General features: G+C 43.2%; 1 protein-coding gene across 2 annotated transcripts in view; it reads right to left on the bottom strand.

Annotated features, from left to right (window-relative positions):
- Positions 1-27,628, bottom strand: part of LOC140726948 (transmembrane protein 272-like) — a 35,423-nt gene extending 7,795 nt beyond the window's left edge. Inside the window, exons 1-4 of one of the 2 annotated variants that reach the window (XM_073043992.1) lie at positions 27,327-27,628; positions 10,667-10,774; positions 7,076-7,135; positions 4,689-4,771 (exon numbers count right to left, since the gene is read on the bottom strand). In XM_073043992.1, the coding sequence (XP_072900093.1) occupies positions 4,689-4,771; positions 7,076-7,135; positions 10,667-10,724 (201 nt within the window). In that variant the 5' untranslated portion in view covers positions 10,725-10,774; positions 27,327-27,628. The remainder of the gene's footprint in view (positions 1-4,688; positions 4,772-7,075; positions 7,136-10,666; positions 10,775-27,326) is intronic. The other variant, XM_073043993.1, reaches the window with a different exon arrangement.
- Between the last annotated feature and the right edge of the window lie 340 nt (positions 27,629-27,968).

The raw sequence follows: 27,968 nt of genomic DNA, 5'->3' as shown, positions 1-27,968 counted from the left end.
TTCCTCATATGATAACCCTTTCATTCCCAGAATCATCCTTGTGAACCTCCTCTGAACCCTCTCCAAAGCCAGCACATATTTTCTTAAATAAGGAGCAGAAAATTTCACAATACTCGAGGTGAGGCCTCACCAGTGCCTTACAAAGCCTCAGCATCACATCTCTGCTCTCGTATTCTAGACCTCTTGAAATGAATGCTAACATCGCAACACACACAAAATGCTGGTGGAACACAGCAGGCCAGGCAGCATCTATAAGGAGAAGCACTGTCGACGTTTCGGGCTGAGTGCTTCTCCTTAAAGATGCTACCTGGCCTTCTGCGTTCCACCAGCATTTTGTGTGTGTTGTTTGAATTTCCAGCATCTGCAGACTTCATGTTTGCTAACATTGCATCTGCCTTCCTCGTCACCAACTTAACCTACAAGTTAATCTTTAAGGTGTTCTGCACAAGGACTCCCAAGTCCCTTTGCATCTCAGATTTTTGGATTTTCTCCCCGTTTAGAAAATAGTATGCACATTTATTTCTACTACATTTTCCAACACTATTTCATTTGCCACTTTCTTGTCCATTCTCCTAATCTGTTTAAGTCCTTCTGCAGCCTACCTGTTTCCTCAACACTACCTGCCCCACCACCAATCTTCGTATCATCTGCAAACCTGGCAACAAAGCCAAATATTCCATCTTCTAAATCATTGATGTACAGCAGAAGCAGCCCCAACACCGATCCCTACAGAACACCACTAGTCACTGGCAGCCAACCAGAAAAGGATCCTTTTATTCCCACCCGCTGCCTCCTATACCAATAGTCAATGCTCTAACCATGCCAATAATTTTCCTGTAATACCATGGGCCCTTAACTTGGTAAGCAGCCTCATGTGTGGCACCTTGTCAAAGGTCTTCTGAAAGTCCAAATATACAACATCCACCGCATCCCCTTTATCTATCCTACTTGTAATCTCCTCAAAGAATTCTAACAGGTTCGTCAGGCAAGATTTTATCTTAAAGAGACCATGCTGACTTTTCCCGTTGTAACTGCTTCAGTGGTAAACAAGACTAGCCTAGAAGTATCTGTACATTGCTGTTCTATCCCTCCATTTCCTACTACTGTACATCTTCCAAGCTGGTCAGCTGTGGTGGAGAAACTGATCGCCCAGCACCACATTTTTGACCAACATGGGATTCAATATCTAAGAAGAGCAAAATATAAATAAACACCAGGGAGTAGCTTCATGACTCTAGGTCTCATTAACACATGTCTGAACCCAGGCTTGTGCAGTAGTTTCCAGTAACAACCTCCGCAGGACTCTTTTCTCGTTGCGATCAGGAAGGCGGTACAGGAGGCTTAGGCCCTACACCACTAGATTCAGGAACAATTACTACCCCTCAACTATCAGGTTGTTGAACTGCAGTGAATAACTTCACTCACCCCATCACCGATTTGATTCCACAATCTATGGACTCACTTTCAAGGGCTCCACAACTCATGTTCTCAATATTTATTTATTTTTTAGTTGTTAGTTTGCATTTTTCTTTTTTGTATTTGCACAATTTATTGTCTTCTGCACATTGGTTGTTTGTCTGTCTATGCTGTGAGCAGCTTTTCATCGATTCTATTGTTTTTTTGCATAGAAAAGCCTATAAAGGGTGTAGATATGGCAAAGTCCCGTACGGATACAGCTCTCCCCACCATTGAGCACAGCTACACAGAGCGATGCTGGAGGAAAGCAGCATCCATAATCAAGGAGCCCCACCATCCAGGCCATGCTCTCTTCTCGGTGCTGCCCTCAGGAAGGAAGTACAGCAGTCTCAGGACCCACACCATCAGCTTCAGGAACAGTTATTACCCCTCAAACAACAGCTCTTGAAGTAGAGGGGATAACTTGACTCAAATTCACTCGCCCCATCACTAAACTGTTCTCACAACCTACAGACTCTCTTTTATTGACTCTTCATCTCATATTCTCAATATTTATTGCTAATTTATTTTTCCCCTCTTTCCTTTTGTATTTGCACAGTTTGTTGTTTTTTTTTGCATATTGGTTGTTTGTCCGTCCTGGTGAGTGTGGACTTTCATTGCCTGCAAGAAAATTAATCTCAGGGTTGTATATAGTGACGTATATGTATTTTGATAATAAATCTACTTTCAACTTTGAATTACTAATTTCAGAAATGGGGGTGTACTTCTAGATCATTTACTTTAATGCTTGAAGGTCCTCTTAGTTGGACCATGGATTACACTGGGTAAAGCACATATTTTCTCTGACTTTAAATAGCCAACTTCCAGATAATACAGGATTCCAACAATTGATATGTAGCATTTTGAACAGAGAACACAGAAGAGGGCATGGTATTAAAAAAAAGCATCCACTTTATCATCTCTACCCTGTTATGAACATTTTTTGGAGTGAGTACTCCAAGTGCCCCTTTTTGCACATTTAATCAGTCTGGGTTTACTAGCTCTTCACAAAGAACACACACCCTCTCCCCAAAGGAATGCACTTTGATTCTTTCATTTAATTTTGTCTGACCAGTTTAAGTACAAGAAACAAATGGAGGGACCGGGCAGAGGGACAAAAGGAGGACCTCACCCCCAAAACAATACACATTGTATTTGACAAACACAAGAAAATCTGCAGATGCTGGAAATCCAAGCAACACACACAAAATGCTGGAGGAACTCAGCAGGTCAGGCAGAGTCTATCCAAAAGAGTCGACGTTTCGGTCCAGGTCCCTTCATTGAGACTGAAAGAAAGATGAGAAGTCAGAGTCACAAAGTGGGGGGAAGGGAGGGAGTACTAGGTGGTAGGTGAAACCGAGAGGGGGAGGGGCTGAAGTAAAGAGCTGGGAAGTTAATTGGTGAAAGAGATAAAGGGCTGGAGTAGAGGAAATCTGTTAGGAGAGGACAGACCACCATGGAAGAAAGGGAAGGGAGAGGAGCACCAGAGGCAAGTGATGGGCAGGAAGGGAAAAAGGTAAGAGGGGAAAATGGGAATGGGGAATGGTGAAGGAGAGTGGGTGTCAATTACTGGAAGTCTGAGAAATCGGTGTTCATGCCATCATGTTGGAGGCTACCCAGATGGAATACAAGGTTCTGGTCCTCCAACCCGAGTGTGGTCTCATTGTGGCAGTAGAGGAGGCCTTGGACTGACATGTTGGAATGGGAATGGGAAGTAGAATTGAAATGGGAGGCCACAGGAGATCCAGCTTTTTCTGGCACAATTGATATGTAGCTTTTTTCTGGTAAGTGCTCAGCGAAGCAGTCTCTCAGTCTATGTCGGGTACCTCCTTTCTCGACTTCTCTATCTCTTTCTCTGGAGATAGTTTTTTCTACTGATATCTTTTATAAACCCACTGATTCTCCCAGCTACTTTGACTACAACTCTTCCCACCTTGGCACTTGTAAAAATGTCATCCCCTTCTCTCAGTTCCTCCATCTTCACCGCATCTGTTCTCAAGATGAGGCTTTTCATTCCAGAACTAATGAAATGTCCTCCTTCTTCAAAGAAAGAGGCTTGCTTTCCTCCACCATCAATGCTGCTCTCAACCTCATCCGTTCCATTTTGCATACATCAGCTCTCACCCCGTCCTCTCACCACCCCACCAAGGATAGGGTTCCTCTTCTCCTCACCTACCACCCTATTTAGCCACTACGTCCAGCACATAATTCTCCGTAACTTCTGCCATCTCCAACAGGATCCCACCTCCAAGCACATCTTACCCTGCCCCCCACTCTGCACAAGGATTGCTCCTTACGCTACTGCCTTGTCTGTTCGTCCCTCCCCACTTTCCTCCTTCCTGCTTTTTATCCTTGCAAGTGGAAAAAGTGCCACACCTGCCTCTACACCTCCTCCCTCACTACCATTCAGGGGCCCAAACAGTCCTTACAAGTGAGGCAACACTTCACCTGTGAGTCTGTTGGTGTCATCTGCTGTATTCAGTGCTCTCGGTGTGGCCTCCTGTATATCGATAAGATCCAATGTAGGTCGAGAGACCACTTCGCTGAGCATCTACGACCCGTCCACCAGAGAAAGCAGGATCTCCTGATGGCCACCCACTTCAATTCTACTTCCCATTCCCATTTCCGACATGTCAGTTCACGGCCTCCTCTACTGCCACAATGAGGCTACACTCGGGTTGAAGGAGCAGAACCTTATATTCCCTCTGGGTAGCCTCCAACCTGATGGCATGAACATTGATTTCTCAAACTTGCATTAATTCCCCCCCCACACTCTCCTTCACCATTCTCCATTCCCATTTCCCACTCTCACCTCATCTCCTCACCTGCCCATCACCTCCCACTGGTGCTCCTCCCCCTTCCCTTCTTCCATGGTCTTCTACTCTCTCCTATCAGATCCCCCCTTCTCCAGCCCTTTCTCTTTCACCTGTCAACTTCCAGCTCTTTACTTCACCCCTCCTCCCCTCCTGGTTTCACCTATCACCTACCACCTTGTACTTCTTCCTCCCCTCCCCTCACCTTCTTACTCTGACTTCTCATCCTTTTCTCCCCCAGTCCCAATGACTGAAACATCGACGGTTTCCTCTTTTCCATAGATGCTGCCTGGTCTGCTGAGTTCCTCCAGTGTTTTGTGTGTGTTGCTGGAATGATGTATTTGACTTTAAGTATTCCAGACTAGTTACAATTACATTTGCTTCACAAACTGTTGACTTGGTTTTGCACTCACACTGTACCTTCAAACTGCCAATGATTCCTCCAACCAGCAAATACAGTGGGATCAATGGCTGAATGGGGCAGCTATCCAAGAACTTCATTCCTGAAATATATAATCAGGACAGAGATTATCAGCAAGTTGTGAGTTTTATTGCTCACTGTACACACCATCATCGAGTGTTCAGTTTTCCTTTCAAAACGGATCTTGCTTAAAATCTTCCCAATAGTATTGAAGTATCATGCACATTTAGTGTGGGGAATGTTATCAATTGTTCCATTTCAGAATTCTTCCTAGTATTAATCAGTAACTATCACTCACAGCTCGATGAACTGTGGAGAGCATTCTAACTGGTTGCATCACCATCTGGCGCAGTGGGGCCACTGCACAGGATAGAGAAAAAGCTGCAAAATGTGTAGCCTCCTGCCATCAGGGACATCTCGAAAAGGAAATGCCTCAAAAATACAGCATCGATTGTTTAAGCATCCCGTCCATTACCCCCATCAGGGAGGAGGCAGGGGAGCCTGAAGACACACACTCAGCATTTTAGGAACAGCTTCTACCCTTTACCGTCAGAGTTCTGAACAGTCAATGAACCCATGAACACTACCTCGTTCGTATCGCTTGTTCTTTTCACTGCTTGCTTATTTAATTTAATATATAGTTCTTTTTGTAATGTATAGTATGTTTTTACCCTGTACTGCTGCCAAAAACCAACTAGTTTCATGACATATGTCAGTGATTCTGATTCTAGAACTGAAATTGGTTTGTTATTGTCACATGTGCCTAGATACAGTGAAAAGCTTGTCTTGCATACTAGTCTTACAGACTATTCATTCTTTTCCCTTGTCCTCAGGTTGTACAAGGTAAAACAATAATAGAATGCAGAATAAAGTGTAACAGCTGCAGAGTAAGTGTAGAGCAGGCAAACATAATGTCCAAATAAGATATATTTTAGAAAGAAGCATCTCAAAGATATATAAAATTATTGAGGTAAAGCCACAACCTCCACAGACAGATGAAATAAGACCCCACTGCCACCTACTGTCATTTTCATGGTCTTTTGCTTGAAATTGAATTCGTGAAAGACAAGAAGTTCTTGATCACTAAAACAATTTGTATCAATAAGATTCCGTTTATAAGGTGGCGGGGTGGAAATACACAAAGGAGGTGTAAGGCGCTCTTTCCCTCCGTGAGCCTGCAGGTCACACTTGGACAAGGTGTAGCATCTGTGGAGCCCCCCAGTTAGGGACATGTAAAGCCATGGGAGCAGGTGGTGGGTGGTCGTATGAGCAGCTGGTGCATGTCACAAATCCTGGTTATGCGACCACTGACGCCAGGCAGACAATCTCTGAAGAGTGTTGATAATGGCTGGAGACACATATCTTGTAAAGACCCTGCTCAGAAGAAGGCAATGGCACACAACTTCTGTAGAAAAGTTTGTCAAGAATAATCACAGTCATGGCCGTGATCGCCCATGTCATACGACATGGCACATAATGATGATGATGATGATTTTATATAATTTCCCCAAAACTGTTAGCAGCTTTCCATTCAACTGCCAGGGGAGCCCACCCACCCATTCAGGAAGTTTGATTGGGATTCCTTCACAAAAGTGTAGTCATCCTCAGTGATGCTCAAATCAGGGTAAGGAAATCCATTTCATGCTACCCTAAGCTTCATAAATTAAAAAACTAAACATTTTCCCACTAACATTTAATGTGAACACCTAATCTGCAATGTATTTGCCTATTACATGATGATTTCTTAAAATACAAGGCCAGGCATCCAGGAATAACATTGACAGAAAGCCCTAACTATGGTTGCACTCATGTGGAAGTACTTCTGTTACTGCTTTCATATAAAAATTCCTTATTTTACATTTCCTTCCTGCTGGTAGCTCAGGAAGCTGCATTAACCCCAATTCTCTGACTAAAAATATCACCCAGGAAGCAGATCAAAGCATTTTCATGCCACTGTTGTACTGTATACCCAAGCAGATCAAAACTATTTCTCCACAAAGATACATACTTGGAGACACAATCATTGCTCATCTATTTCAAATTTCTCAGGGTATTCGGCCCATCAAGTCCAAGACAGCTCTCTGAGTATTTCTATTCCCCCACTCAGTGCCTTGTACCCATTCTCTCTCACATGCCCATCCCTTCATCCTGATTCCCTGATACTCTGTACTTAATTAAAACAGGGAATTAAAACCTTGACAAACTGAAACTGATTAACTGCAGGTTTGAATTGCTGGCAGGTACATTGCAGGTTCATTTAAATCAAAATGCTAACAATTTCAGTTTAATAATAAGACTGAAGCTTACATAATAAAGCGAACATCATAAAATACAGAATACACTTTATTTATTCTAATACAATGCCCAAAGAAATAAAGTTCCTTACCCACAAAAGCCATTGACAGAGGTAGAGCAAGGAAAGCAAGTAGACCAAAGATAAAGCAAGCTGTAGATGCAGATAGAAAAGAGATGAAAAACTTTATGGTGTTATTATTTAGAAATAAAACATCCAGGAAATCAAGGTTAGTAAAGTCTGCTTCATATATTCAACATCCATCAAATTTGTCCAGAAAATACATTCTTAAGAATCAGGTTTCAATAAGGGAGAAAATGTTACAACCTTTCTCTAACATAATATTTTTCCCAAACACAGCCAATCAACTAGTTACACTACCCTATTTTTGAGCTACCACATCTACTCCTGTTCTCTCTACAATTTAACCACCATCTTCTCAAACCTCTGTCCAACTGCATCCTTCCCCCGATACTAGAACCTAGTATCATGAAGCTGGAGGAGCTCAGTGGGCCCCACAGCATTTACGGAAGGCAATTACCAGTTAGTTATTCATTGTACTGAACAAATGAAGTGTCAAAGCTTGTTCTTGTCATTTGCAAGTACAGAGGTGAAGGACGCCCTAATAGTCTTAAGAAAGACACAGGTTCCAGCCCTGATATATTTACTTCAGAGAACATGAAAGGACAGATATAGTACAATAGGCAGAACTTACACGTCACGGCTGAAAATCAGGGGTTTTGTCAATTAGATTAAATACAGTTGAACTGTTTTCATAACAAAAGAAAAAGATCCCTTTAAATTGGATAGTACACAAAAGATGAGACTCTCACTGATTAGATAGACATTTTAATGGAATTCCTTGCAAAGGTTTGATTGTGGTCATAGACTGAATCCCAAAGGAGTTTTTATTACTGTGATCTTTGACTGCAATGAGAATGCAGAACTACTTTACAGAATATCATTAAAGGTACTCGGATGGAGTTTTGCATTGTTTCCTTCGATCATGTTGGTTGCAAGTTATCTGTCAAAATATTAACAGTATTGAGATTTGGCATTTTAGGGACATATATTCTAATACATTCACCACTATTGAAGGAAAGAGGCAATCGATGAAACGTTATTAAATAAAGAGTCAAACATGGTGATCAATGATTCACCATCAATTTCAATGTTGTTTATGGATTTACTGTAATGTATTCTAGATACTGAAGGAATGGATAAAACTCTTTTTATGTCATTGGCATCTGCTGTAACATCGCATTTCTTAGTGATTCCTCTATTGATATTAAAAGAGTTCTTGAAATCAGTAGAAAGATGACAGCTGAATATTAAAGTTCTGAAGATTTCCTTCTACCATAAAGAAGATAATTGGGTCATTAATAAACCTAGGTTAGAGTTTGTTGAGCCTAACATGATTGACAAATCTACCCTGGGCCAGCTCTGCATATGTAAGGCATGGCCATACCAGCTTCAGACAGGTGTCTCTGCTATCTGCTCAGAAGAGCACATTAAATGATTTTATTCACGATGGGGCATTCCTAGGTACATCACTTTACCAATTTTAACTCCCTGCTCATTCAGCTCCCACCAGGTGGGTAAGGTCTAAAAATCGCCTCTGATTTGAACAGCACCGCAATCAAATATGCTGTTGCACTCTTACAAATTAAAACTGGAGGTAACTTCAGAACACAAATTTAGAATAGAAACCATTTTCAATATCTATCAGGTTGATAGACATTTCTTTCTGAATGTACACATTTAATCTGGCACAATTTTGATGTTTAAAACCACTGTCTCAACCAGCTTCTAAACATTCCCTTTTCCAGGCTTTTCGTTTTATTCTCCACATTATGTGTGCACCTGCACAAAACCAGAAAGCGTCCTCCCTCCTGACAGACCCCTCACCTTTCTATTTCATCCTGCTTTCAGTAAGCGAGCAACTGACAATAGGTTTCCTATGTATCCAAACCATTTATTTCCATGGTTACCAAGCATTTTTTTAATCTATGTGATCTATTTTCTCATTATCCTATGATCGAGTTTTATTCTGCTGCAGTGTACATTAATGTCTGATGTACTATGGCCAACATCAGTAAAGAATCCTCGTCCATGCAGAATATAATCTCTAAAACTATAACACACAGGAACGGAATTACACCATTTGGCCCATCGAGTCTGCTCCACCATCCCATCATGGCTGATTTATTAATCCTCTAAACCCCATTTTCCTCCCTTCTCTTCCTAACCTTTGACATCCTGACTAATCAAGACCTTATCAACCTCATCTTTAAGTATACCCACTGACTTGGCCTCTGCAGCCATTTGTGGCAATGATTCCCACAGATTCACCACCCTCTGGCTAAAGAAATTGCTCCTCTTCTCCGTTCTAAAAAGATGTCCTTGTATTCCGGACCTCTTCCCTCACCGATATACAACCTTCCTACAATCTGTAAAGCACATTAAGTGTATTTAACCAGCCAGTGACATAAAATTGCTTCATGATGCTACTTGTAGTTGGTTTTCATGTTGTTGTCTTCACGTAGTTTTTAATGAAGTTCCCTGTGAATTTCCCTAATGATCAACTCTAAGCAAATACACTCAGTGGCCACTTTATTAGGTACACCTGTACACATGCTCATTAATGCAAATATATCTAATCAGCCAGTCTTGTGGCATGAAAGCATGCAGACCTGGTCCAGAGGTTCAGTTGTTGTTCAGACCAAATATCAGAATGGGTAAGAAATATGACCTAAGTGACTTTGACTGTGGAATGATTGTTGGTGCCAGACAGGGTGGTTTGAGTATCTCAGAAACTGCTAATCTCCTGGGGTTTTCACATACACCAGCCTTTATAGTTTACAGAGAAAGGTGTGAGAAACAAAACACATGCAGTGAGTTCCAGTTCTGTGAGTAAAAACCCTTGTTAATGAGAGAGGTCAGAGGAGAATGGCCAGACAGGTTGAAGCTGACAGGAGGGTGACAGTAACTGCAATAACCACACGTCACAGCAGTAGTGTGCTGACGAACATCTCCGATCCTTGAGGTGGATGGGCTACAGTGGCAGAAGACCAGAAACATACACTCAGTGGCTATTTTGTTAGGTACCGGAGGTGTGCCTAATGTTTGTGAAACATGAGCAATAGTTTTCATCCTAAAACCCAACCTGCACATGATGCTTTGCTTCTGCCCCACTGTAGTCTTATTGGAGACTGGTAATTGGTCTTCAAATAAACCTCCAATGGCCTTCTAAAATTATGCACCACTTACTAATGGACTGCTATCATCTTGAGTCCATTAGAAGTGATTATTTAAGGTCATATTACCAGATCAAGTTGGACTCAAAATTACTCAGACTGTTGTAAGGATAAATAATAAGTATGAAAGTTAATACTGCTCCTTAACTGTCTGTCACGTCTGAATCCTAGTGATCCAATGTACTTCCATATCCAGTTCCACCAGAACTTGTTTAGAATCCTAAAGCATATTTTAGCAGGATTGTTTATCCTGTTTCTACCATTAACTATAACCTGTATCCAGTAGTGGAAATCAGGATTATGCTGTAGAGATAGCCCAAGTGTGAGGTATTCCCGAAGGCAGGCTCTGGCGATAATCATTTTAAGGAATATGTAATATTTCTAATTGTTTTATTATAACCAATAAAGATAAATATTTCATGCTTACCATTGCTGGCAATTTTTGAAATGCATCGATGACAAGCCTTTTCCACACCGGCTGACATTTTCCCAGACCTTTGCTAGTCCACGGTGTTTCTTTAAAACAAAGATGTTTCTGGAAAAAAATGACAGTTTAAAACATTAATTCTACAAATATATTCTAAACATATTGATATTAATTAAATTAGTGCTAGTATTCTTGACTCAGAAACATTTAATTTCATGTTATTGTTTTCAGTATTTTCTATCATTCTTACTTTGAACTGCAAATCTCCTATTTCAGGGTTGAAGACCCAACTCCCTATGACTGAGAATTACACTCAGTGGCCACTTTATTAGGTACACCTGTACACATGATCGTTAATACAATCAATCATGTGGCAATAACTCAAACAGCCATTGTTGGCAGAATCTCAGATGGTGATGAGAGGGCATACAGGAGTGCAATATACCAGCTAGTCAAGTGGTGTTTCAGCAACAACCTCACGCTCAATGTCATTAAGACCAAAGAGCTGATTGTGGACTTCAGGAAGGGTAAGATGAAGGAATACACACCAGTCTTTATAGAGAGATCAGGGGTGGAGAGGGTGGGCAATTTTAAGTTCCTGGGTGTTAACATCTCAGAGGACCTAACCTGGTCCGACATATTGATGCAACTATAAAAAGGAAAGACAGCAGCTATATTTCATTAGGAGTTTGAAGAGATTGGTAATGTCACCTAAAATACTCAAATTTTTCTATAGATGTGCCTTGGAGAGCATTCTGATAGGCTGCATCACTGTCTAGTATGGAATGGGGTGGGGGGGAGGGAAACTGCATAGGATTGAAGTAAGCTGCAGGAAGTGACAAAATTAGTCAGCTCTGTCACAGGTACTAGCTTCTGTAGATAGATAGATAGATAGATAGATAGATACTTTATTCATCCCCATGGGGAAATTCAACTTTTTTTTTCCAATGTCCCATACACTTGTTGTAGCAAAACTAATTACATACAATACTTAACTCAGTAAAAAAAATATGATATGCATCTAAATCACCGTCTCAAAAAGCATTAATAGCTTTTAAAAAGTTCTTAAGTCCTGGAGGTAGAATTGTAAAGCCTAATGGCATTGGGGAGTATTGACCTCTTCATCCTGTCTGAGGAGCATTGCATCGATAGTAACCTGTCACTGAAACTGCTTCTCTGTCTCTGGATGGTGCTATGTAGAGGATGTTCAGAGTTATCCATAATTGACCGTAGCCTACTCAGCGCCCTTCGCTCAGCTACCGATGTTAAACTCTCCAGTACTTTGCCCACGACAGAGCCCGCCTTCCTTACCAGCTTATTAAGACGTGAGGCATCCCTCTTCTTAATGCTTCCTCCCCAACACACCACCACAAAGAAGAGGGCGCTCTCCACAACTGACCTATAGAACATCTTCAGCATCTCACTACAGACATTGAATGACGCCAACCTTCTTAGGAAGTACATTCGACTCTGTGCCTTCCTGCACAAGGCATCTGTGTTGGCAGTCCAGTCAAGCTTCTCGTCTAACTGTACTCCCAGATACTTGTAGGTCTTAACCTGCTCCACACGTTCTCCATTAATGATCACTGGCTCCATATGGGGCCTAGATCTCCTAAAGTCCACCACCATCTCCTTGGTCTTGGTGATATTGAGACGCAGGTAGTTTGAGTTGCACCATATCACAAAGTCCTGTATCAGTTTCCTATACTCCTCCTCCTGTCCATTCCTGACACACCCCACTATGGCCGTGTCATCAGCGAACTTCTGCACATGGCAGGACTCTGAGTTATATTGGAAGTCTGATGTGTACAGGGTGAACAGGACCGGAGAGAGTACGGTTTCCTGTGGCGCCCCTGTGCTGCTGACCACCGTGTCAGACCTACAGTCTCCCAACCGCACATACTGAGGTCTATCTGTCAAGTAGTCCACTATCCAATCCACCATGTGAGAGTCTACTCCCATCTCCGTTAGTTTGTGCCTTAAGATCTTGGGCTGGATGGTGTTAAAGGCACTAGAGAAGTCAAGGAATGTAATCCTCACAGCACAACTGACCCCCTCTAGGTGAGAGAGTGATTTGTGCAGCAAATACGTGATAGCATCCTCCACTCCCACCTTCTCCTTATACGCAAACTGAAGAGGATCCTGGGCGTGCCTGGTTTGTGGCCTCAGATTCTGTATTATCAGCCGCTCCATGGTCTTCATCACGTGCGACGTCAAGGCAACAGGTCTGAAGTCATTCAACTCCTTTGGTTGTGGTTTCTTCGGTACCGGGACAATACAGGACGTCTTCCACTGTCTGGGTACTCTTCTCTGCTCCAGGCTCATGTTGAAGATGCGCTGTAGTGGTTCTCCCAGCTCAGTAGCACAGGCCCTCAGTAATCGTGGGGAAACTCCATCCGGTCCAGCCGCCTTGCTGGTACAGATCTTCCTCAGTTGACCTTCCACCTGTGCAGCTGTAATCCTGGGCGTGGGCAAGGTCTCCTGTGATTGGCTATTTTCCTGTGAGGGAAGTAAGCCTGGTGTGGATTTCTGCGGTGAGGATGAGATTGAGCTGTCGAACCTGTTGAAGAAGTTGTTCAGCTGGTTCGCTTTCTCCACATCTCCACTTATGTTCGCCCTCCGCTTTGCACCGCATCCAGTGATGATCTTCATCCCATCCCACACCTCCTTCATGCTTTTTTTCTGCAGCTTTAGTTCTAGCTTCCTCCTATACTGCTCCTTTGCCCCCCTCATCTGTACTCTGAGTTCCTTCTGAACTCTTTTAAGCTCCATCCGATCACCATCTTTAAAGGCCCTCTTCTTCTGGTTTAGGAGGCCTTTGATGTGACTAGTGATCCAGGGCTTATTATTGGGATAGCAGCGAACAGTTCTAACAGGGACAACTGCATCCACACAAAAGTTAATATAGTCCGTTGTGCATTCAGTGACCTCCTCAACGCCCCCACAGAGCCCCCCTTGCAGTACATCCCAGTTAGTAGTACCGAAGCAGTCTCTCAGGGCCTGTTCAGCTTCAGGAGTCCACTTCCTAAAAGAGCGTGTGGTAGTGGGATGCCTCATCACAATTGATTTGTAGTATTTGTACACAATTGTAGTATCCAAGACATCTTCAAGGAGCGGTGTCTCAAAAAGGCAGCATCCATCATTAAGGACCCCATCGCCCAGGACATGCCCTCTTCTCACTGTTACCATCAGCAAGGAGGTACAGAGGCCTGAAGGCACACACTCAGCGATTCAGGAACAGCTTCCTCCCCTCTGCCATCTGATTCCTAAACAGACATTGAACCTTGAACATTACCTTACAGTTTTTATTTCTGCATTTGCACTACTTACTTTACTTAACCATTTGATAAATAAATAAAGATAGATGAATGTATAAATATATATATACACACACACTTACTGTAATTCAGTTATTATATTATCACAAATTATATTGTACTGTTGCTACAAAGTTAACAAATTTCACGACATATGCTAGTGATATTAAACCCGATTCTAATGCATAAAAGCATGCAGACATGATCAAGAGGTTTAGTTGTTGTTCAGACTAGACATCTGAATGGGGAAGAAATGTGATGTAAGTGACTTTGACTGTGGAATGATTGTTGATGCCATATGGGGTGGTTTGAGTATCTATCCACACTATCCACAACACCCCCAACCTTTGTGTCATCAGCAAATTTACTAACTCATCCCTCCACTTCCTCATCCAGGTCATTTATAAAATTCATGAAGAGAAGGGGTCCCAGAACAGATCCCAGAGGCACACCACTGGTCACTGACTCCATGTAGAATATGACATTTAGAACCATTCTTTGCCTTCTGTGGGCAAGCCAGTTCTGGATCCACAAAGCAATGTCCCCTTGAATCCCATGCCTGCTTACTTTCTCAATAAGCCTTGCATGGGGTACCTTATCAAATGCCTTGCTGAAATCCATATATACTACATCTACTGCTCTACCTTCATCAATGTGTTTAGTCACATCCTCAAAAAATTCAATCAGGCACGTAAGGCATGACCTGCCTTTGACAAAGCCATGTTGACTACTCCTAATCATATTATGCCTCTCCAAATGTTCATACATCCTGCCTCTCAGGATCTTCTCCATCAACTTACCAACCACTGAAGACTCACTGGTCAATGATTTCCTGGGCTATCTCTACTCCCTTTCTTGAATAAAGGAACAACATCTGCAACCCTCCAATCCTCCGGAACCTCTCCCATCTCCATTGATGATGCAAAGATCATCGCCAGAGGCTCAGCAATCTCCTCTCTTGCTTCTCACAGAAGCCTGGGGTACATCTCGTCCGTTCCTGGTGACTTATCTAACTTGATGCTTTCCAAAACCTCCAGCACATCCTCTTTTGTAATATCTACATGTTCAAGCTTTTTATTCCACTGTAAGTCATCCCTACAATCGCCAAGATACTTTTCCGTAGTGAATACTGAAGCAAAGCATTCATTAAGTACCTCTGCTATCTCCTTTGGTTCCACACACACTTTTCCACTGTCACATTTGATTTGTCCTATTCTCTCATGTCTTATCCTCTTGCTCGACACAAACATGTAATATGCCTTGGGGTTTTCCTTAATCCTGTCCATCAAGGCCTTCTCATGGCCTCTTTTGGTGCTCTTAATTTTATTCTTAAGCTCCTTCCTGCTAGCCTTATAATCTTCTAGATCACTATCATTACCTAGTTTTTGAACCTTTTGTAAGCTCTTCTTCTTGACTATATTTACAACAGCCTGTATACACCACGGTTCCTGTACCCTACCATCCTTTCCCTGTCTCACTGGAACGTACCTATACAGAAGCCCACGGAAATATTCCTTGAACAATTACCACGTCTTCTGTACATTTCCCTGAAAACATCTGTTCCCAATTTATGCTTCCAAGTTCCTGCCTGACAGTCTCATCTGATAGCCCTTACTCCAATTAAATGCTTTCCTAACTTGTTTGTTCCTACCCCTCTCCAATGCTATGGTAAAGGAGATAGAATCTCCAAAATGCTCTCCCACTGAGAGATCTGACACCTGACCAAGTTCATTTCCCAATACCAGATCAAGTACAGTCTCTCCTCTTGTAGGCTTATCTACATAGTGTCAAGAAACCTTCCTGAACACACCTAACAAACTCCACCCCATCTAAACCCCTTGCTCTAGGAAGATGCCAATCAATATTTGGGAAATTAAGATCTCCCACCACGACAACCCTGTTATTATTACACGTTTCAAAAATCTGTCTCCCTATCTGCTCCTCGATGTCCCTGTTACTATTGGGTGGTCTATAAAAAACACCCAGTCGAGTTATTGACCCCTTCCTATTCCTAACTTCCACCCACAGAGACTCTGTAGACAATCCCTCCATGACTTCCTCCTTTTCTGCAGCCGTGACACTATCTCTAATCAACAGTGCCATGCCCCCACCTCTTTTGCCTCCCTCCCTGTCCTTTCTGAAACATCTAAAACCTGGCACACAAAGTAACCATTCCTGCCCCTGAGCCATCCAAGTCTCTGTAATGGCCACAACTTCATAGCTCCATGTACTGATCCACACTCCAAGTTCATCTGCTTTGTTCATAATACTTCTTGCATTAAAATAGACACATCTCAAACCATTGGTCTGAACGCATCCCTTCCCTATCCTATCCTCCCTCACACGCTATCTCCAAGCTTTCTCTATTTGTGAGCCAACCACCTCGACCTCCATCTCTTCAATTCAGTTCCAACCCCCCAGCAATTCTAGTTTAAACTCTCCCCAGTAACCTTAGCAAATCTCCCCACCAGGATATTGGTCCCCTGGGATTCAAGTGCAACCTGTCCTTTTTGTACAGGTCACACCTGCCCCAAAAGAGGTCCCAATGATCCAGAAATCTGAATCCTGGCCCCCTGCTCCAATCCCTCAGCCACACATTTATCTCCACCTCATTCTATTCCTATACTCACTGACACATGGCAGAGGTAGTAATTCCAAGATTACTACTTTTGTGGTCCTACTTCTCAACTTCCTTCCTAGCTCCCTGTAATCTGCTTTCAGGACCTCCTCCCTTTTCCTACCTATGTCGTTGGTACCAATATGTACTATTGGTACCAATACCTCTGGCTGTTCTCCTTCCCACTGAAGGATATTGTGGACATGATCAGCAACATTCCAGACCCAGGCATCTGGGAGGTATACTACCATCCATGTTTCTTTCCTGCATCCACAGAATCGCCTATCTGACCCCCTCACTATAGAGTCCCCTTTCACTACTACCATCCTCTTCCTTTCCCTATCCTTCTGAGCCACAGGGCCAGACTCTGTTACTTTCCCCAGGCAGGCCAATTTCCCTCGGGATCAATAAAGTATGTCTGTCTGTCTGTCAACAATACTCAAACAGGAGTACTCATTGTTAAGGGGGACAGCCACAAGGGTACTCTCTAGTATCTGACATTGCCCTTCCCTCTCCTGACTGTTACCTACTTATTTGTCTCCCAAGGCCCCGGTGTGACTACCTGCCTATAGCTCCTATCTATCACCTCCTCACTGTCCCTGACCAGACGAACGTCATCGAGCTGCACCTCCAGTTCCCTAACACGGTCCCTAAGGAGCTGCAGCTCAACGCACCTGGTGCAGATGTGGCCATCTGGGAGGCTGGGAGTCTCCAAGATTTCCCACATCTGACACCAAGCACAGAACACCGGTCTCACACACATACTTCCTGTCTGTATTCTACACAGGCATCCTACCTTGCCTCGACTCGCTAGTGCCTAAGCCCCATGGAACCAAACCACTCCTACTCCGTTGTCTAGTCCTCTGATACCTGTTCTATAAAGCTGTCTCCTTTTAAACTCTTCTCATTGTTCTAACTGGCTGACGTCCACGTGCTTGCACTGTGGATATTTCGCTGGACTGTGCAAACTTTCCCAATACTGTGACTTTAGAGATGGACTTTCTGATGCATTAATGTACAGGCTTGTATGTGGTATGCAAAGTCAAAGCACTCAGAAGGTGCTACTGTCAGAAAGAGACCTAAGCTTAGAATGGGCATTTATGGACAAGGCCGCAGAGAGAGTGTGCAAGTCTGATCAGAATCATTAACCAAAGAGAAAATAAAAAGAGAGTGAAAAGTTCCAAACACAAACCTAGGTAAATCCATAAAATGAATGAATACGAAGCTGAATCGGACAACACAGAGTCTGAGAAAGGTGAGCTGTCATGCCTAGAACTGTATAGCATTACTGAAGCAGAGCGCAACATCATCTGGATCACAATAGATGTGTCTGGAGGAAAAACGAAAATGGAGCTCAATACAGGGTCAGCTTTGTCTATAATTCCAGAGGCTGACTACAACAGTCTGTTTTCTAGGATACCATTAGAAAAGACCTCAGTGATGCTAAAGACCTACACTGGTGAAAAAGTGTCTCCCAAAGGCAAACTGAAAATAATTGTGACATATGGAAGCAAAACACAGCAGTTAGAGTTTTATGTGTTAAAAAGTGGAGGGCCAGCACTTTTCGGACATGAATGGTTCAGAAAAATCTGACTAGACTTGCACACAATCAAAGCTCCCAGTCTGGCATCAACCGCCAACTGCAGCCCATATGGTAGCACTAACCAGAGACTGGCACTGCTGCTTAATGCTAATGAGAAGGGGTTTGAGAAGGGGGTTGATAAACTCAAAGGCATGAAGACCAGAATTGAACTGGATGAAGCAGCAACGCCAGGATGCCATAAAGCGTGACCAGTGCCTTACACACTACATGCTAAAGCAGATGCTGAACTGCAGAGCTAGGAGGCATCTGGCAATCTCTCCAAGACTGAATGGAGCAATTAGGCCAAACCCATTGACCTGGTGATCAAGAAAGGGAACACTGGAGCTGTTTGCATATGCAGAGACTTTAAAGTGAGCAAAAACCTTGTGCTGTGTACTGTGCAGTATCCCCCGTCACGAATAGAAGACATTCTTTGGATCTTTGGCAGACAGGGAGAGGCTTTCAAAGATTGACTTTTAAACAAACCTATCTACAAATGGAGATTGAGGAGACAAGCAGGAAGTTCCTCACAATCAACACTCACAAGGGTGTAATCATCTCATCTTTGGCATTGTATCAGCTCCAGTAATTTGACAGAGCAATGGACCAAGTGCTCTAAGATATCCCAGGAACACAATGTTACCTTGATGACATCATAGTGACTGGCAAGAATGATGAGGAGCACCTCCAGAACCTTGGTAAAGTGCTTACCAGGCTGGGTGAGTATAGTCTGTGTGCAAAGAGAGAGAAATGTGAGTTTTTCAAGAATGAAAATCTCATATTGTGGACATGTCATTGACAAGCATTCAATCTTCACTTAAGTCACAAGTGAAGATTGAAGCAGTGCTGCAGGCACCCGAACAGGAAAATGTATCACAACTGAGGTCATACTTGGGCCATGTAAACTACTACCGCCAGTTTCTCCCGGACTTTGCTACAGTGCTGCACCCATTGAACTCACTGTTGAATACAGGGTCAAAGTGGGATGGTCAGAAAGATGTAAAAGAGCATTCAAGGAAACAAAGAGATGAACTGCTCACCCATTATGACCCTCCTTACCCAAAAAACTGGTATGTGATGCGTCCCCTATGGCATTGGAGCTATTTTGTCACACATTATGTAAGATGGATCTGAATGCCCAGTCGTATTCCCCTCAAGATCACTGATGAGTGTGGAATGCAACAACACACAGATCAACCAAGACTAATAGTGGGAATAAAGAAGTTCCACCATTCCCTCTACAGACAAAAGTTTATACTAGTGACAGATCACCAGCCCCTTTTTTCCACTTTCAATCCCAGTGCTGTCCGCTACCCGGTTGCAACATTGGTATTTTTTCCTAAGAAGCCCACTCTTATGACATAGAATTCAAGTGTACCAAACAACACAGCAACACTGACAGCTTGGCACATCTTCCACTATTGACAACTGAAGAAGAAAAGTCTTCATACTGTGACCCAGCAGAAGTGTTCCACACCGCATTGGTGGACAAGTTGCTGGTAACAAATTCTGAAACACAAAGAGAAACAAGGATTGAACTGACATTGTCAGAAGTCTATGACATCACCATGCAAGGATGAGAACAACTGTTTGTATGTCAAAGAAAGCTGATGTGTGGATCTCGTGTTGTGTTTCCCTCTAAACTGCGCAGCATGGTGTTAGGGAATCTGCCTGAAGGACACCTGGGTACAGTCGAGATGAAGAGTCTCGCCCGGAGCCATGTGTGGTGGCTGGGAATAGTCAGATTGAAGACTTGATCCAAAAGCTGTTTGGGATGCCAAAAAGTTCAAAATACAATCCCACAGGTACCATTACACCCATGGGAGTGACCGTCATCACCACGGCAATGAGTACATATTGACTTTGCTGGGCCATTCATGGACTCCATGTTTCCGACTGCTGTGGATGCTCATTCAAACCGGCCTGAGGTAATACCTCAGCAAAGACTGTTTGCATTATAAGGGCTGTCTTCCACAGGAATGGCATACCTGAACAAATTGTGAGTGACAACGGATCACAATGCAGAACATTCATGAAGAAAAATGGCATCAAACATTTCAAATCAGCTCCTCACTACCAGCAATGAATGGGTTAGCTGAAAGGTTTATCCAAACCTTCAAGAAGTCCATTAAAGGGATGGACCAGGGGGACATTTCTCTACAGCACAAGGTGGACAAACCCCCTTTTGTGCATCAGAACTCTGTTCATGTGACAAGAAATCAAGCACCTGCAAAGCTGTTCATGAGCAGGAATCTGAGATCTCCTGAAACCAGACCTCTGGAGGGAAGTGCAGAATAAACAGTTCAGCCAGTTAACAAGTAAATCAACAAGGAACTTTCAGGTTGGTCGGGAAGTCCTAGCATGTGATTACTGAGAAGACAAGTGGACACCTGGTAGGATAGATACAAGAACTGGGGCACTGATATACACAGTGGATGTTGGAGATCGTACATGGAGAGGTTATGTGGAGCAGATACTGGACACTATGCTGAAGGTCACACCTGAATCAACTGCATTCAACAAGGTGGACACATTGCAGCCGCCGGACTTACCCCAGTGACGATTATGTCACAAACAGCAACATGACACCTGCAACAGAGAAAGTTGTCTTTGATAAGCCACCGGCCAAACCTGGTGCCACTCCACAGGTCCAAAGGCACTATCCTGAAAGAATCAAAGCGCCACCCAAAAGACTGGATCTTTAGTGTAGTGAAGTTAGTTATGGATTGTTATTGTGGAAACATATTTATTTGAGTTTGGTTTGTTAAAGGGAAATTGAACATTTTGTGACATAGACCATTTTATGGTATGTTAAGCTAAAAGGGGAGGAAGTGTAATGTATGGATCTATTTCTTTTAGTGCAATGACCCTCCTTAGAACTGATTATTCACTGATAACTCTACGCATGCACATTGATCTCTCTCTCACTACAATGTGAATACACCAGTTAAAGCCACCTCTGTGTGTGTGCCTTTATTTAATTGATATGTAGTTGTACACACACAACAAAGAGCCCTTGAGAGTGAGTCCATAGTTTGTGAGAGTTCAGCTATAGGGCAAGTGTAATTGAGTGGTTATCTCCTCTGGTTCAAGGGCCCGATGGTTGAGGGGTAGTAACTGTTCCTGCACCTGGTGGGATGAGTCCTGAGGCTCCTGTACCTTCTTCCTGCAGGCAGGTGCAAGAGAAGAGTGGGATCTGCATGCTGGGGGTCTCTGATGTTGGATGCTGCTTTCCTGCGACATCACTCCATGTAGATGGGCTCAATGGTGGGGAGGGCTTTACCTGTGATGGGCTGGGCCGTATCCACTGCTTTCTGCAGTATTTTCCATTTTCCACAAAAAACAATTCTGAGGAAGCAACACTTTAAAAAAAAACTGTCATTTTTTTCCTCACTAGAAAGAAAATGAACATAATTTTCAAAAACTGCAGACAGACCATTTCCACTCAGTTCCACCCTTCCCACTCAGATGGATGAACATCACAGACACATCTTCAAGTGTGTGAATTGAATAATTGATTCAGAAGTAATTGGTTGCCATGCACAGAAGCGAATAAACCACGCGGTATGCACTTTGAATGCGGCTAGGCATGCCAGCATTTCAAAGATCTGTTCTAGACGTCTTTAGTTACAGTCAAGGCACGGAATTTAATTGTAGCTGAATTTGCTATGGATTCAAAATGCTGGGCATCGTGCCAAACTTAAGTGAAAAAAAGCTTCATTTCAGTCACATTGCTGTTTGAACATCATCCAAGAAACCAGTTACATAACGAAGGCTACCTAACCGAGTCTGACACACTGGTATCTATTGTTGTTCCTCCATCACTTCTCATCCCTGTGCTGCCACTGTCCGAGAATGTGACATCATGTCCCACATCAGAGCTCTGGACATCCAAAACTCCTAAGTCGCAGTTCTCTTGCAGACTGCATCTGATTTTCCTCTAGGATTTCTCTGTATTTTGCTGCATTCATTTTACCCTCTACCTTCAAAAGCCTTCCAGGGCCTGCTGCAGTGAAGCATCCCCACAGCATGATGCAGCCACCACCATGCTTCATGGTAGGGATGGTGTGTTTTTGATGTTGTGCAGTGTTTGGCTTATGCCAAACGTAGAGTTTAGTCTGATGGTTCAAAATTTAAAAGTTCAAACTTTGTTTCATCAGACCATAGAATTTTCTTCCAGCTGACTTCAGTCCTCCACATGACTTCTAGCAAGCTCTAGCCAAGGTTTCATACAAGTTTCCTCCCACCCCCAGGAGTGGCTTTCTCCTTACCACTCTCCCATAAAGCTGTGACTGGTTAAACACCTGGGCAGCAGTTGCTGTATGTGCGGTCTCCCCCATCTCGGCCTCTTAAGCTTGTAACTCCTCCGGCATGCTATAGGTCTCTTGGTGGCCTCCCTCCCTCAGCCCCTTCTTGCACAATCACTCAGTTTTTGAGGACGACCTGTTCTAGGCAGGTTTACAGCTGTGCCATATTCTTTCCATTTCTTGATAATTGACTTAACTGTACTCCAAGGGATATTCAGTGACTTGGAAATGTTCTTGTTTCCATCTCCTGACTTGTGCTTTTCAATAACCATTTCAGGGGGTTGCTTGGCATAGTCTTTTGTCTACATGGTGTAGTTTTAGCCAGGATTTAACTCACCAGTAGTTGACCTTCCAGATACAATGCATTTTCACTACAATCAATTGAAACAACTTGATTGCACACAGGTGATCTCCATTTAACTAATTATGTGGCTTTTAAAACCAATTGGCTGCATCAGGGATGATCTGGCATGTCATATTAAAGGGGGTGAATACTTATGCAATCAATTATTTTGTGTTTTATCTTTCTAATTAATTTAGATTATTTTGCAGAGACCTGGTTTCACTTTGACACCAAAGAGGCTTTTTCTGCTGATGAGTGTCAAAAAAATCAAATTAAGTCCACAATGATTCCACAATGTGATCCACAGTGAACAATAAAACATGAAAACTTCTGGGGGGGGGGTGAATACTTTTTATAGCACTGTACATTCAATTTCCACCCCAGATAAGCTCTAGTTTTCTTTGATTTTTAAAAAAAGTTAAGTAATACCATTAGGGTTAGGTTAACACGAGGAAATCTGCAGATGCTGGAAATTCAAACAACAACACACGCAAAATGCTGGTGGAACACAGCAGGCCAGGCAGCATCTATAGGGAGAAGCACTGTCGACGTTTCAGGCCAAGACCCTTCGTCAGGACTAACCAAAAGGAAAGATACCTGACGAAGGGTCTCGGCCCGAAACGTTGACAGCGCTTCTCCCTATAGATGCCGCCTAGCCTGCTGTGTTCTACCAGCATTTTGTGAGGGTTAGGGTTAGTAATGCCATTGTCTTCGGCAGAAAAGGAACTTTGATGTTTCAGGTTGAAACCCTCCATCAGGACCCCTATAGTACTGATGCAAAGCTGCAGAGGGTTGCAAACTCAGCCAGCTCCGTCATCATCACTAGTCTCCCCGGCATCGAAAGGCAATGCCTCAAAATGGCAGTATCCATCATTAGGGACTCCTATCACCCAGGAATGTCCTCTTCTCATTGCTACTATCAAAGAGGTACAGACACATACTCAAGGTTTTAGGGACAGCTTCTTCCCCTCTGCTGTCAGATTTCTAAACGGCAATGAATCAATCCATGAACACTACCTCACGATTTTTGCCTTCAGTTTACACTATGTATTTAAGTTAATTTTTAAACTATAGTTCTTATTGTAACTTATAATTTTTTATGTATTGTGGTCTTATTGTATTGCACTGTACTGCTAACACAAAACAACAAATTACACACCATATGTAAGTGAAACTAAACCTGATTCTGATCTGAAATGTTGACAGTCCCTTTCCTCCCACAGATGCTGCTTGACCTGCTGAGTTCTTCCAGTGGATTGTTTGTTGTTCTAGGTTCTGGAATCTACAGTCTCCATGGCTACATTTTCTTTTCATTGTTCTGAACTCGTTCCTTCAGCAACCATCCCATACGGTTCTCTGGCTGGTATCTCGGTGAATTAAATTGTTTTAGAGTAAAAAACAGAAATTGTTGTTCACACTCGGCAGATCAGGCTGCATGTGTGGAAAGCAGATTTATTGCTTCAAGTGAAAAATCTTCCAAGAGACTTCAGCTGAAACATTAACTCAGGGAACTGAGGGCTATAACAACTGGCACTGTAAAGGAGATCAGACCTAACCAGAGCAGCCATAATCATACAAGCACAGGCTTGAAGGGCTGAGTGGCCTACATCTGCTTCTACTTTCTTATATTCTTTGTTTCTCTTTTCATAGATGCTGCTTGGCCTGCTGAATATTTCTGGAATGTTCTTTTTTTAATTTCAGATTTCCAGCAAGTGGTGTTTTCAACACCCATAGATGTTTCAGAGCTCTGATGTCTTACCTGATGCTTTGCTGAATCCTCGGCCCCACCTTCACTGCATCGGTACAGGTGGCTTTTCACCTCGGTACCTTTCTCTCCACTCAGCCATTCGACTGCTTACACTGCCTGTCGTCTCAAGACGATGCCAGATTAATGCTCTCCATACAATCTTGCACCTTCTCCCCACTGGAAAACTGCACCTATCCAGAATCCTGCTGCCAGTATCCCAACCTGCACCAAGCTTTGCTTTACTATCACCATTGTGCTTATATGCTTAACCTGTCTTAAAAATTCCTTCCCTTCTCCAGCTGTATAGTGTGTCATTGTCTCATCAAGGACTCTTTGATAATACCTTGCTGGCCCATTAACTCTATCACATAAAAGTAGGTGCAGAGGAATGTCACGGCCTTCCGAGCTCCCCTTCAATATAGAACATTACAGGCCCTTTGGCCCACATTGCTATGCCAACCTTTTAACCTACTCTAAAATCAATCTAACCCTTCTCTTTTAGATAGCCTTCGATTTTTCTGTCAGCCACAGGCCTGTCCAAGAGTTCCTTAAATGCCTCTAATGTATCTGCCTCAACCACCACCCCTGGCAGGGTGTGCCACACACCCGCCACTCTCTGTGTAAAGAACTAACTCCTGATATCCTCCCCATACTTTTCTCCACTCGCCTTAAAATTATGCACCCTCCCCCCAAGTATTGGCCATTTCTGTGCAGGGAAATAGTCTCTTGCTATCCACTCAATCTATGCCTCTTATCATCCTGTACATCTCTTTCAAGTCACCTCTCATCCTCCTTCACTCCAATGAGAAAAGCCCCTTTGCACTCAACCCATCATAATGGAATGCGTGGAATGGGCTGCTGGCGGATGCGGAAACGATAGGGTCTTTTAACTTACCCCTGGATGGCTACCTGGAGCTTAGAAAAATAGAGGGCTATGGGTAAAGTTTAGGTAGTTCTAAGGTAGGGACATGTTTGGCCCAGTTTTATGTACATATTGTGTACAGTATTGTGCTGTATGTTTTCTATAAGACATGCTTTCTGATCCAGGCAGCATCCTGGTAAATCTCCTCTGCATCCTCTCTAAAGTTTCCACATCCTTCCTACAACTTTGGGGGACCTATGAACGTGGACCCCAACTTCCCTCTGTTCTGTCGCATTCCCAGGATCCTGCCATTAACCCTCTATTGTATTCCAGCTTTTAAACTCGTCCTGTTACTTCACTGCCGACTCAAACCCCTGGAATTACCCACCCCATTTCCTCAGTAGTGGTTCAAATTTGCACTTCAGGAAAGACAGTTTGTTTTAAACTTCAAGTGTGATGATCCATAATAATCAAACCATTGAACTAATTTAACAGTTCTTATTCCTCGCTAATTCTAACTTCACCTTTGATTTGCATTGAATTCACCTGAATATTTACAGTCCAATATTTCCACTACAATTTAATTAACTGACATCGAAAATATTCCAAAAGTCCCACTGGTGCCAAGACATTACAGTTAGCGTTTCCCTGTCTTTCCAAACATCAATTCCCTGACAGACCTGGTGCTGGTCAGTTGGTGATTCTCACTGAAGTCCTATAACTAACGACCTAGGTACTTGTTGCAAACTTCACGTACAGTGATGGTTAATGAGCAGGAAGCAGAATCCCTGGAAGGAATATGTAAAGTTAGAACATACGCCCGGCAACGTCTTGTAACCACCCCGATCGAGACTAACCTAAAGTGCTTTTAGCAACCATCCCACATATTCGAATTTTGCAAAATATTTACAAGGTCGCAGTTTCCCGACGCAGATTAGAATGCAGTAACAAAATGCTGGAGGAACTCAGCAGGCCAGGCAGCATCTCTGGAAAAAGACCCTCCATCCGACCCTTTATGTGTTGCTTGGATTTCCAACAACTGCGGATTTGCTCATGCCTGGGATTAGAATGCAAGGAATTGCTTTTGCGTAAACTTAAACCAATCCTTTCCTATTCCCAACTCTAGGCAGGTTTCTTTTTTTAACCATACAAGCTGTTCGTAAAACCCGGGTACTGAGCATTCTGTGAATCGGTTCAGAGTCACGAATTGGACCAAGTATTTCAGTGGAAAAGTCTGTACCGTGTTGGGGTTTCAAGCGCCGACTTGCAGTGGTGAACCTTTACAAATTGTTTTCAACAACTCGCTGACTTTAGAATGAAGTTCATTAAATGTAAAGCGCAAACCGAAGAGGGCGAATTAAAAACAATTCTATACCCCGCGAAGACGGTCGGCTTTTGATGTGGTTCTCATCTGCCCCGGTACAGAAGAGAGGCTTTTTTTTTGGGTACTATATTCACATTATATATTTTTTGTCCGTATATGTGGACGTCTGACTGAATTAGCACTGGGAATTGACCAGCACCATCAGAAATCCTAGCTTATTGGGGGCGATTTTCCTTTCCTCCTGCAGAATACTGCGGAACAGTCCCCGCCTGAAAGTCCAGAAATTGTTCCCGCGTTCTCTTGCATTGTTATTTGGAGTGGAAGTGAAGTGACGACCCTGGGGTTAGCAAGCAATGATGACAAGCCCCAGAAGCAGCAGAACGGAAAGATTCCTGCGTGTAAAGATAACCCCACAAGTAAAGCAGAGAAACAGTTGGTCCTTTCCCTTTCACTTACCCGGGCATCCAGCCGACTCTCATTTCTATAACAAATCCCAAGAGTGGAACTGTGTACAATGTCAGCAGCCGTAACAGTCCCGCTCTGCAGTTTCCACTCGCTTACCTTGATAGCTCTTTTGAAGGTTGTAAGGTAAACTGCGTAGATTTAAAGAAGGTTAATTCTTAAGGATACCAAAGGAGTAGTAAATAACTGGAACTGCTCTTTGTAGTTTGTAGACGCCTTTAGCTTCGGATTGTAGACACATTCAAAACTTGCACCTTATCTCTTCTGATCTTTCTTTTAATCCTAGCCCTTTAAATGGCTCACTAGTAATCCGACCCTCGCGCCGCTTCTTCTACTCTCAGCTGAGGGTCGGCACGGGCTTCTGCCGATGTTGCAAACATATCTCCCGCTGATAGACAGCGGTCTCAGCCAACACTGAGCTCAGGAAAATGCTGATCAGTCGCCAGCGAAGAGTCACTAGGGGGCAGCGTAGGGCAACATAACCCGAAAGCTACCGAAGCCAAATCTGATCCCAATCATTGACTGAACCCCAAACCAGGTAAAAGATGACCACTCGCTGAGGACTGTAGGTACTGTGGGCGTCCAATCACCCCCAATAAGCTAGGATTTCTGATGGTGATTGTCTGCCAAAACAGTACTTATTACAGGAAAATCAAAATGCAAGAAAATTTTGTTACATTGCAACTTCATGTAGCTTCTTTTGTTTTGTATTGTGTCTAACTGATATCTCTGGGTAGGAAT

The sequence above is a fragment of the Hemitrygon akajei genome, chromosome 4 (genome assembly GCF_048418815.1).
Source record: "Hemitrygon akajei chromosome 4, sHemAka1.3, whole genome shotgun sequence".
Classification (NCBI taxonomy): domain Eukaryota; kingdom Metazoa; phylum Chordata; class Chondrichthyes; order Myliobatiformes; family Dasyatidae; genus Hemitrygon; species Hemitrygon akajei.
The sequence above is the reverse complement of the archived record's forward strand: the minus strand, read 5'-3'. Positions and strand labels throughout refer to the sequence as shown.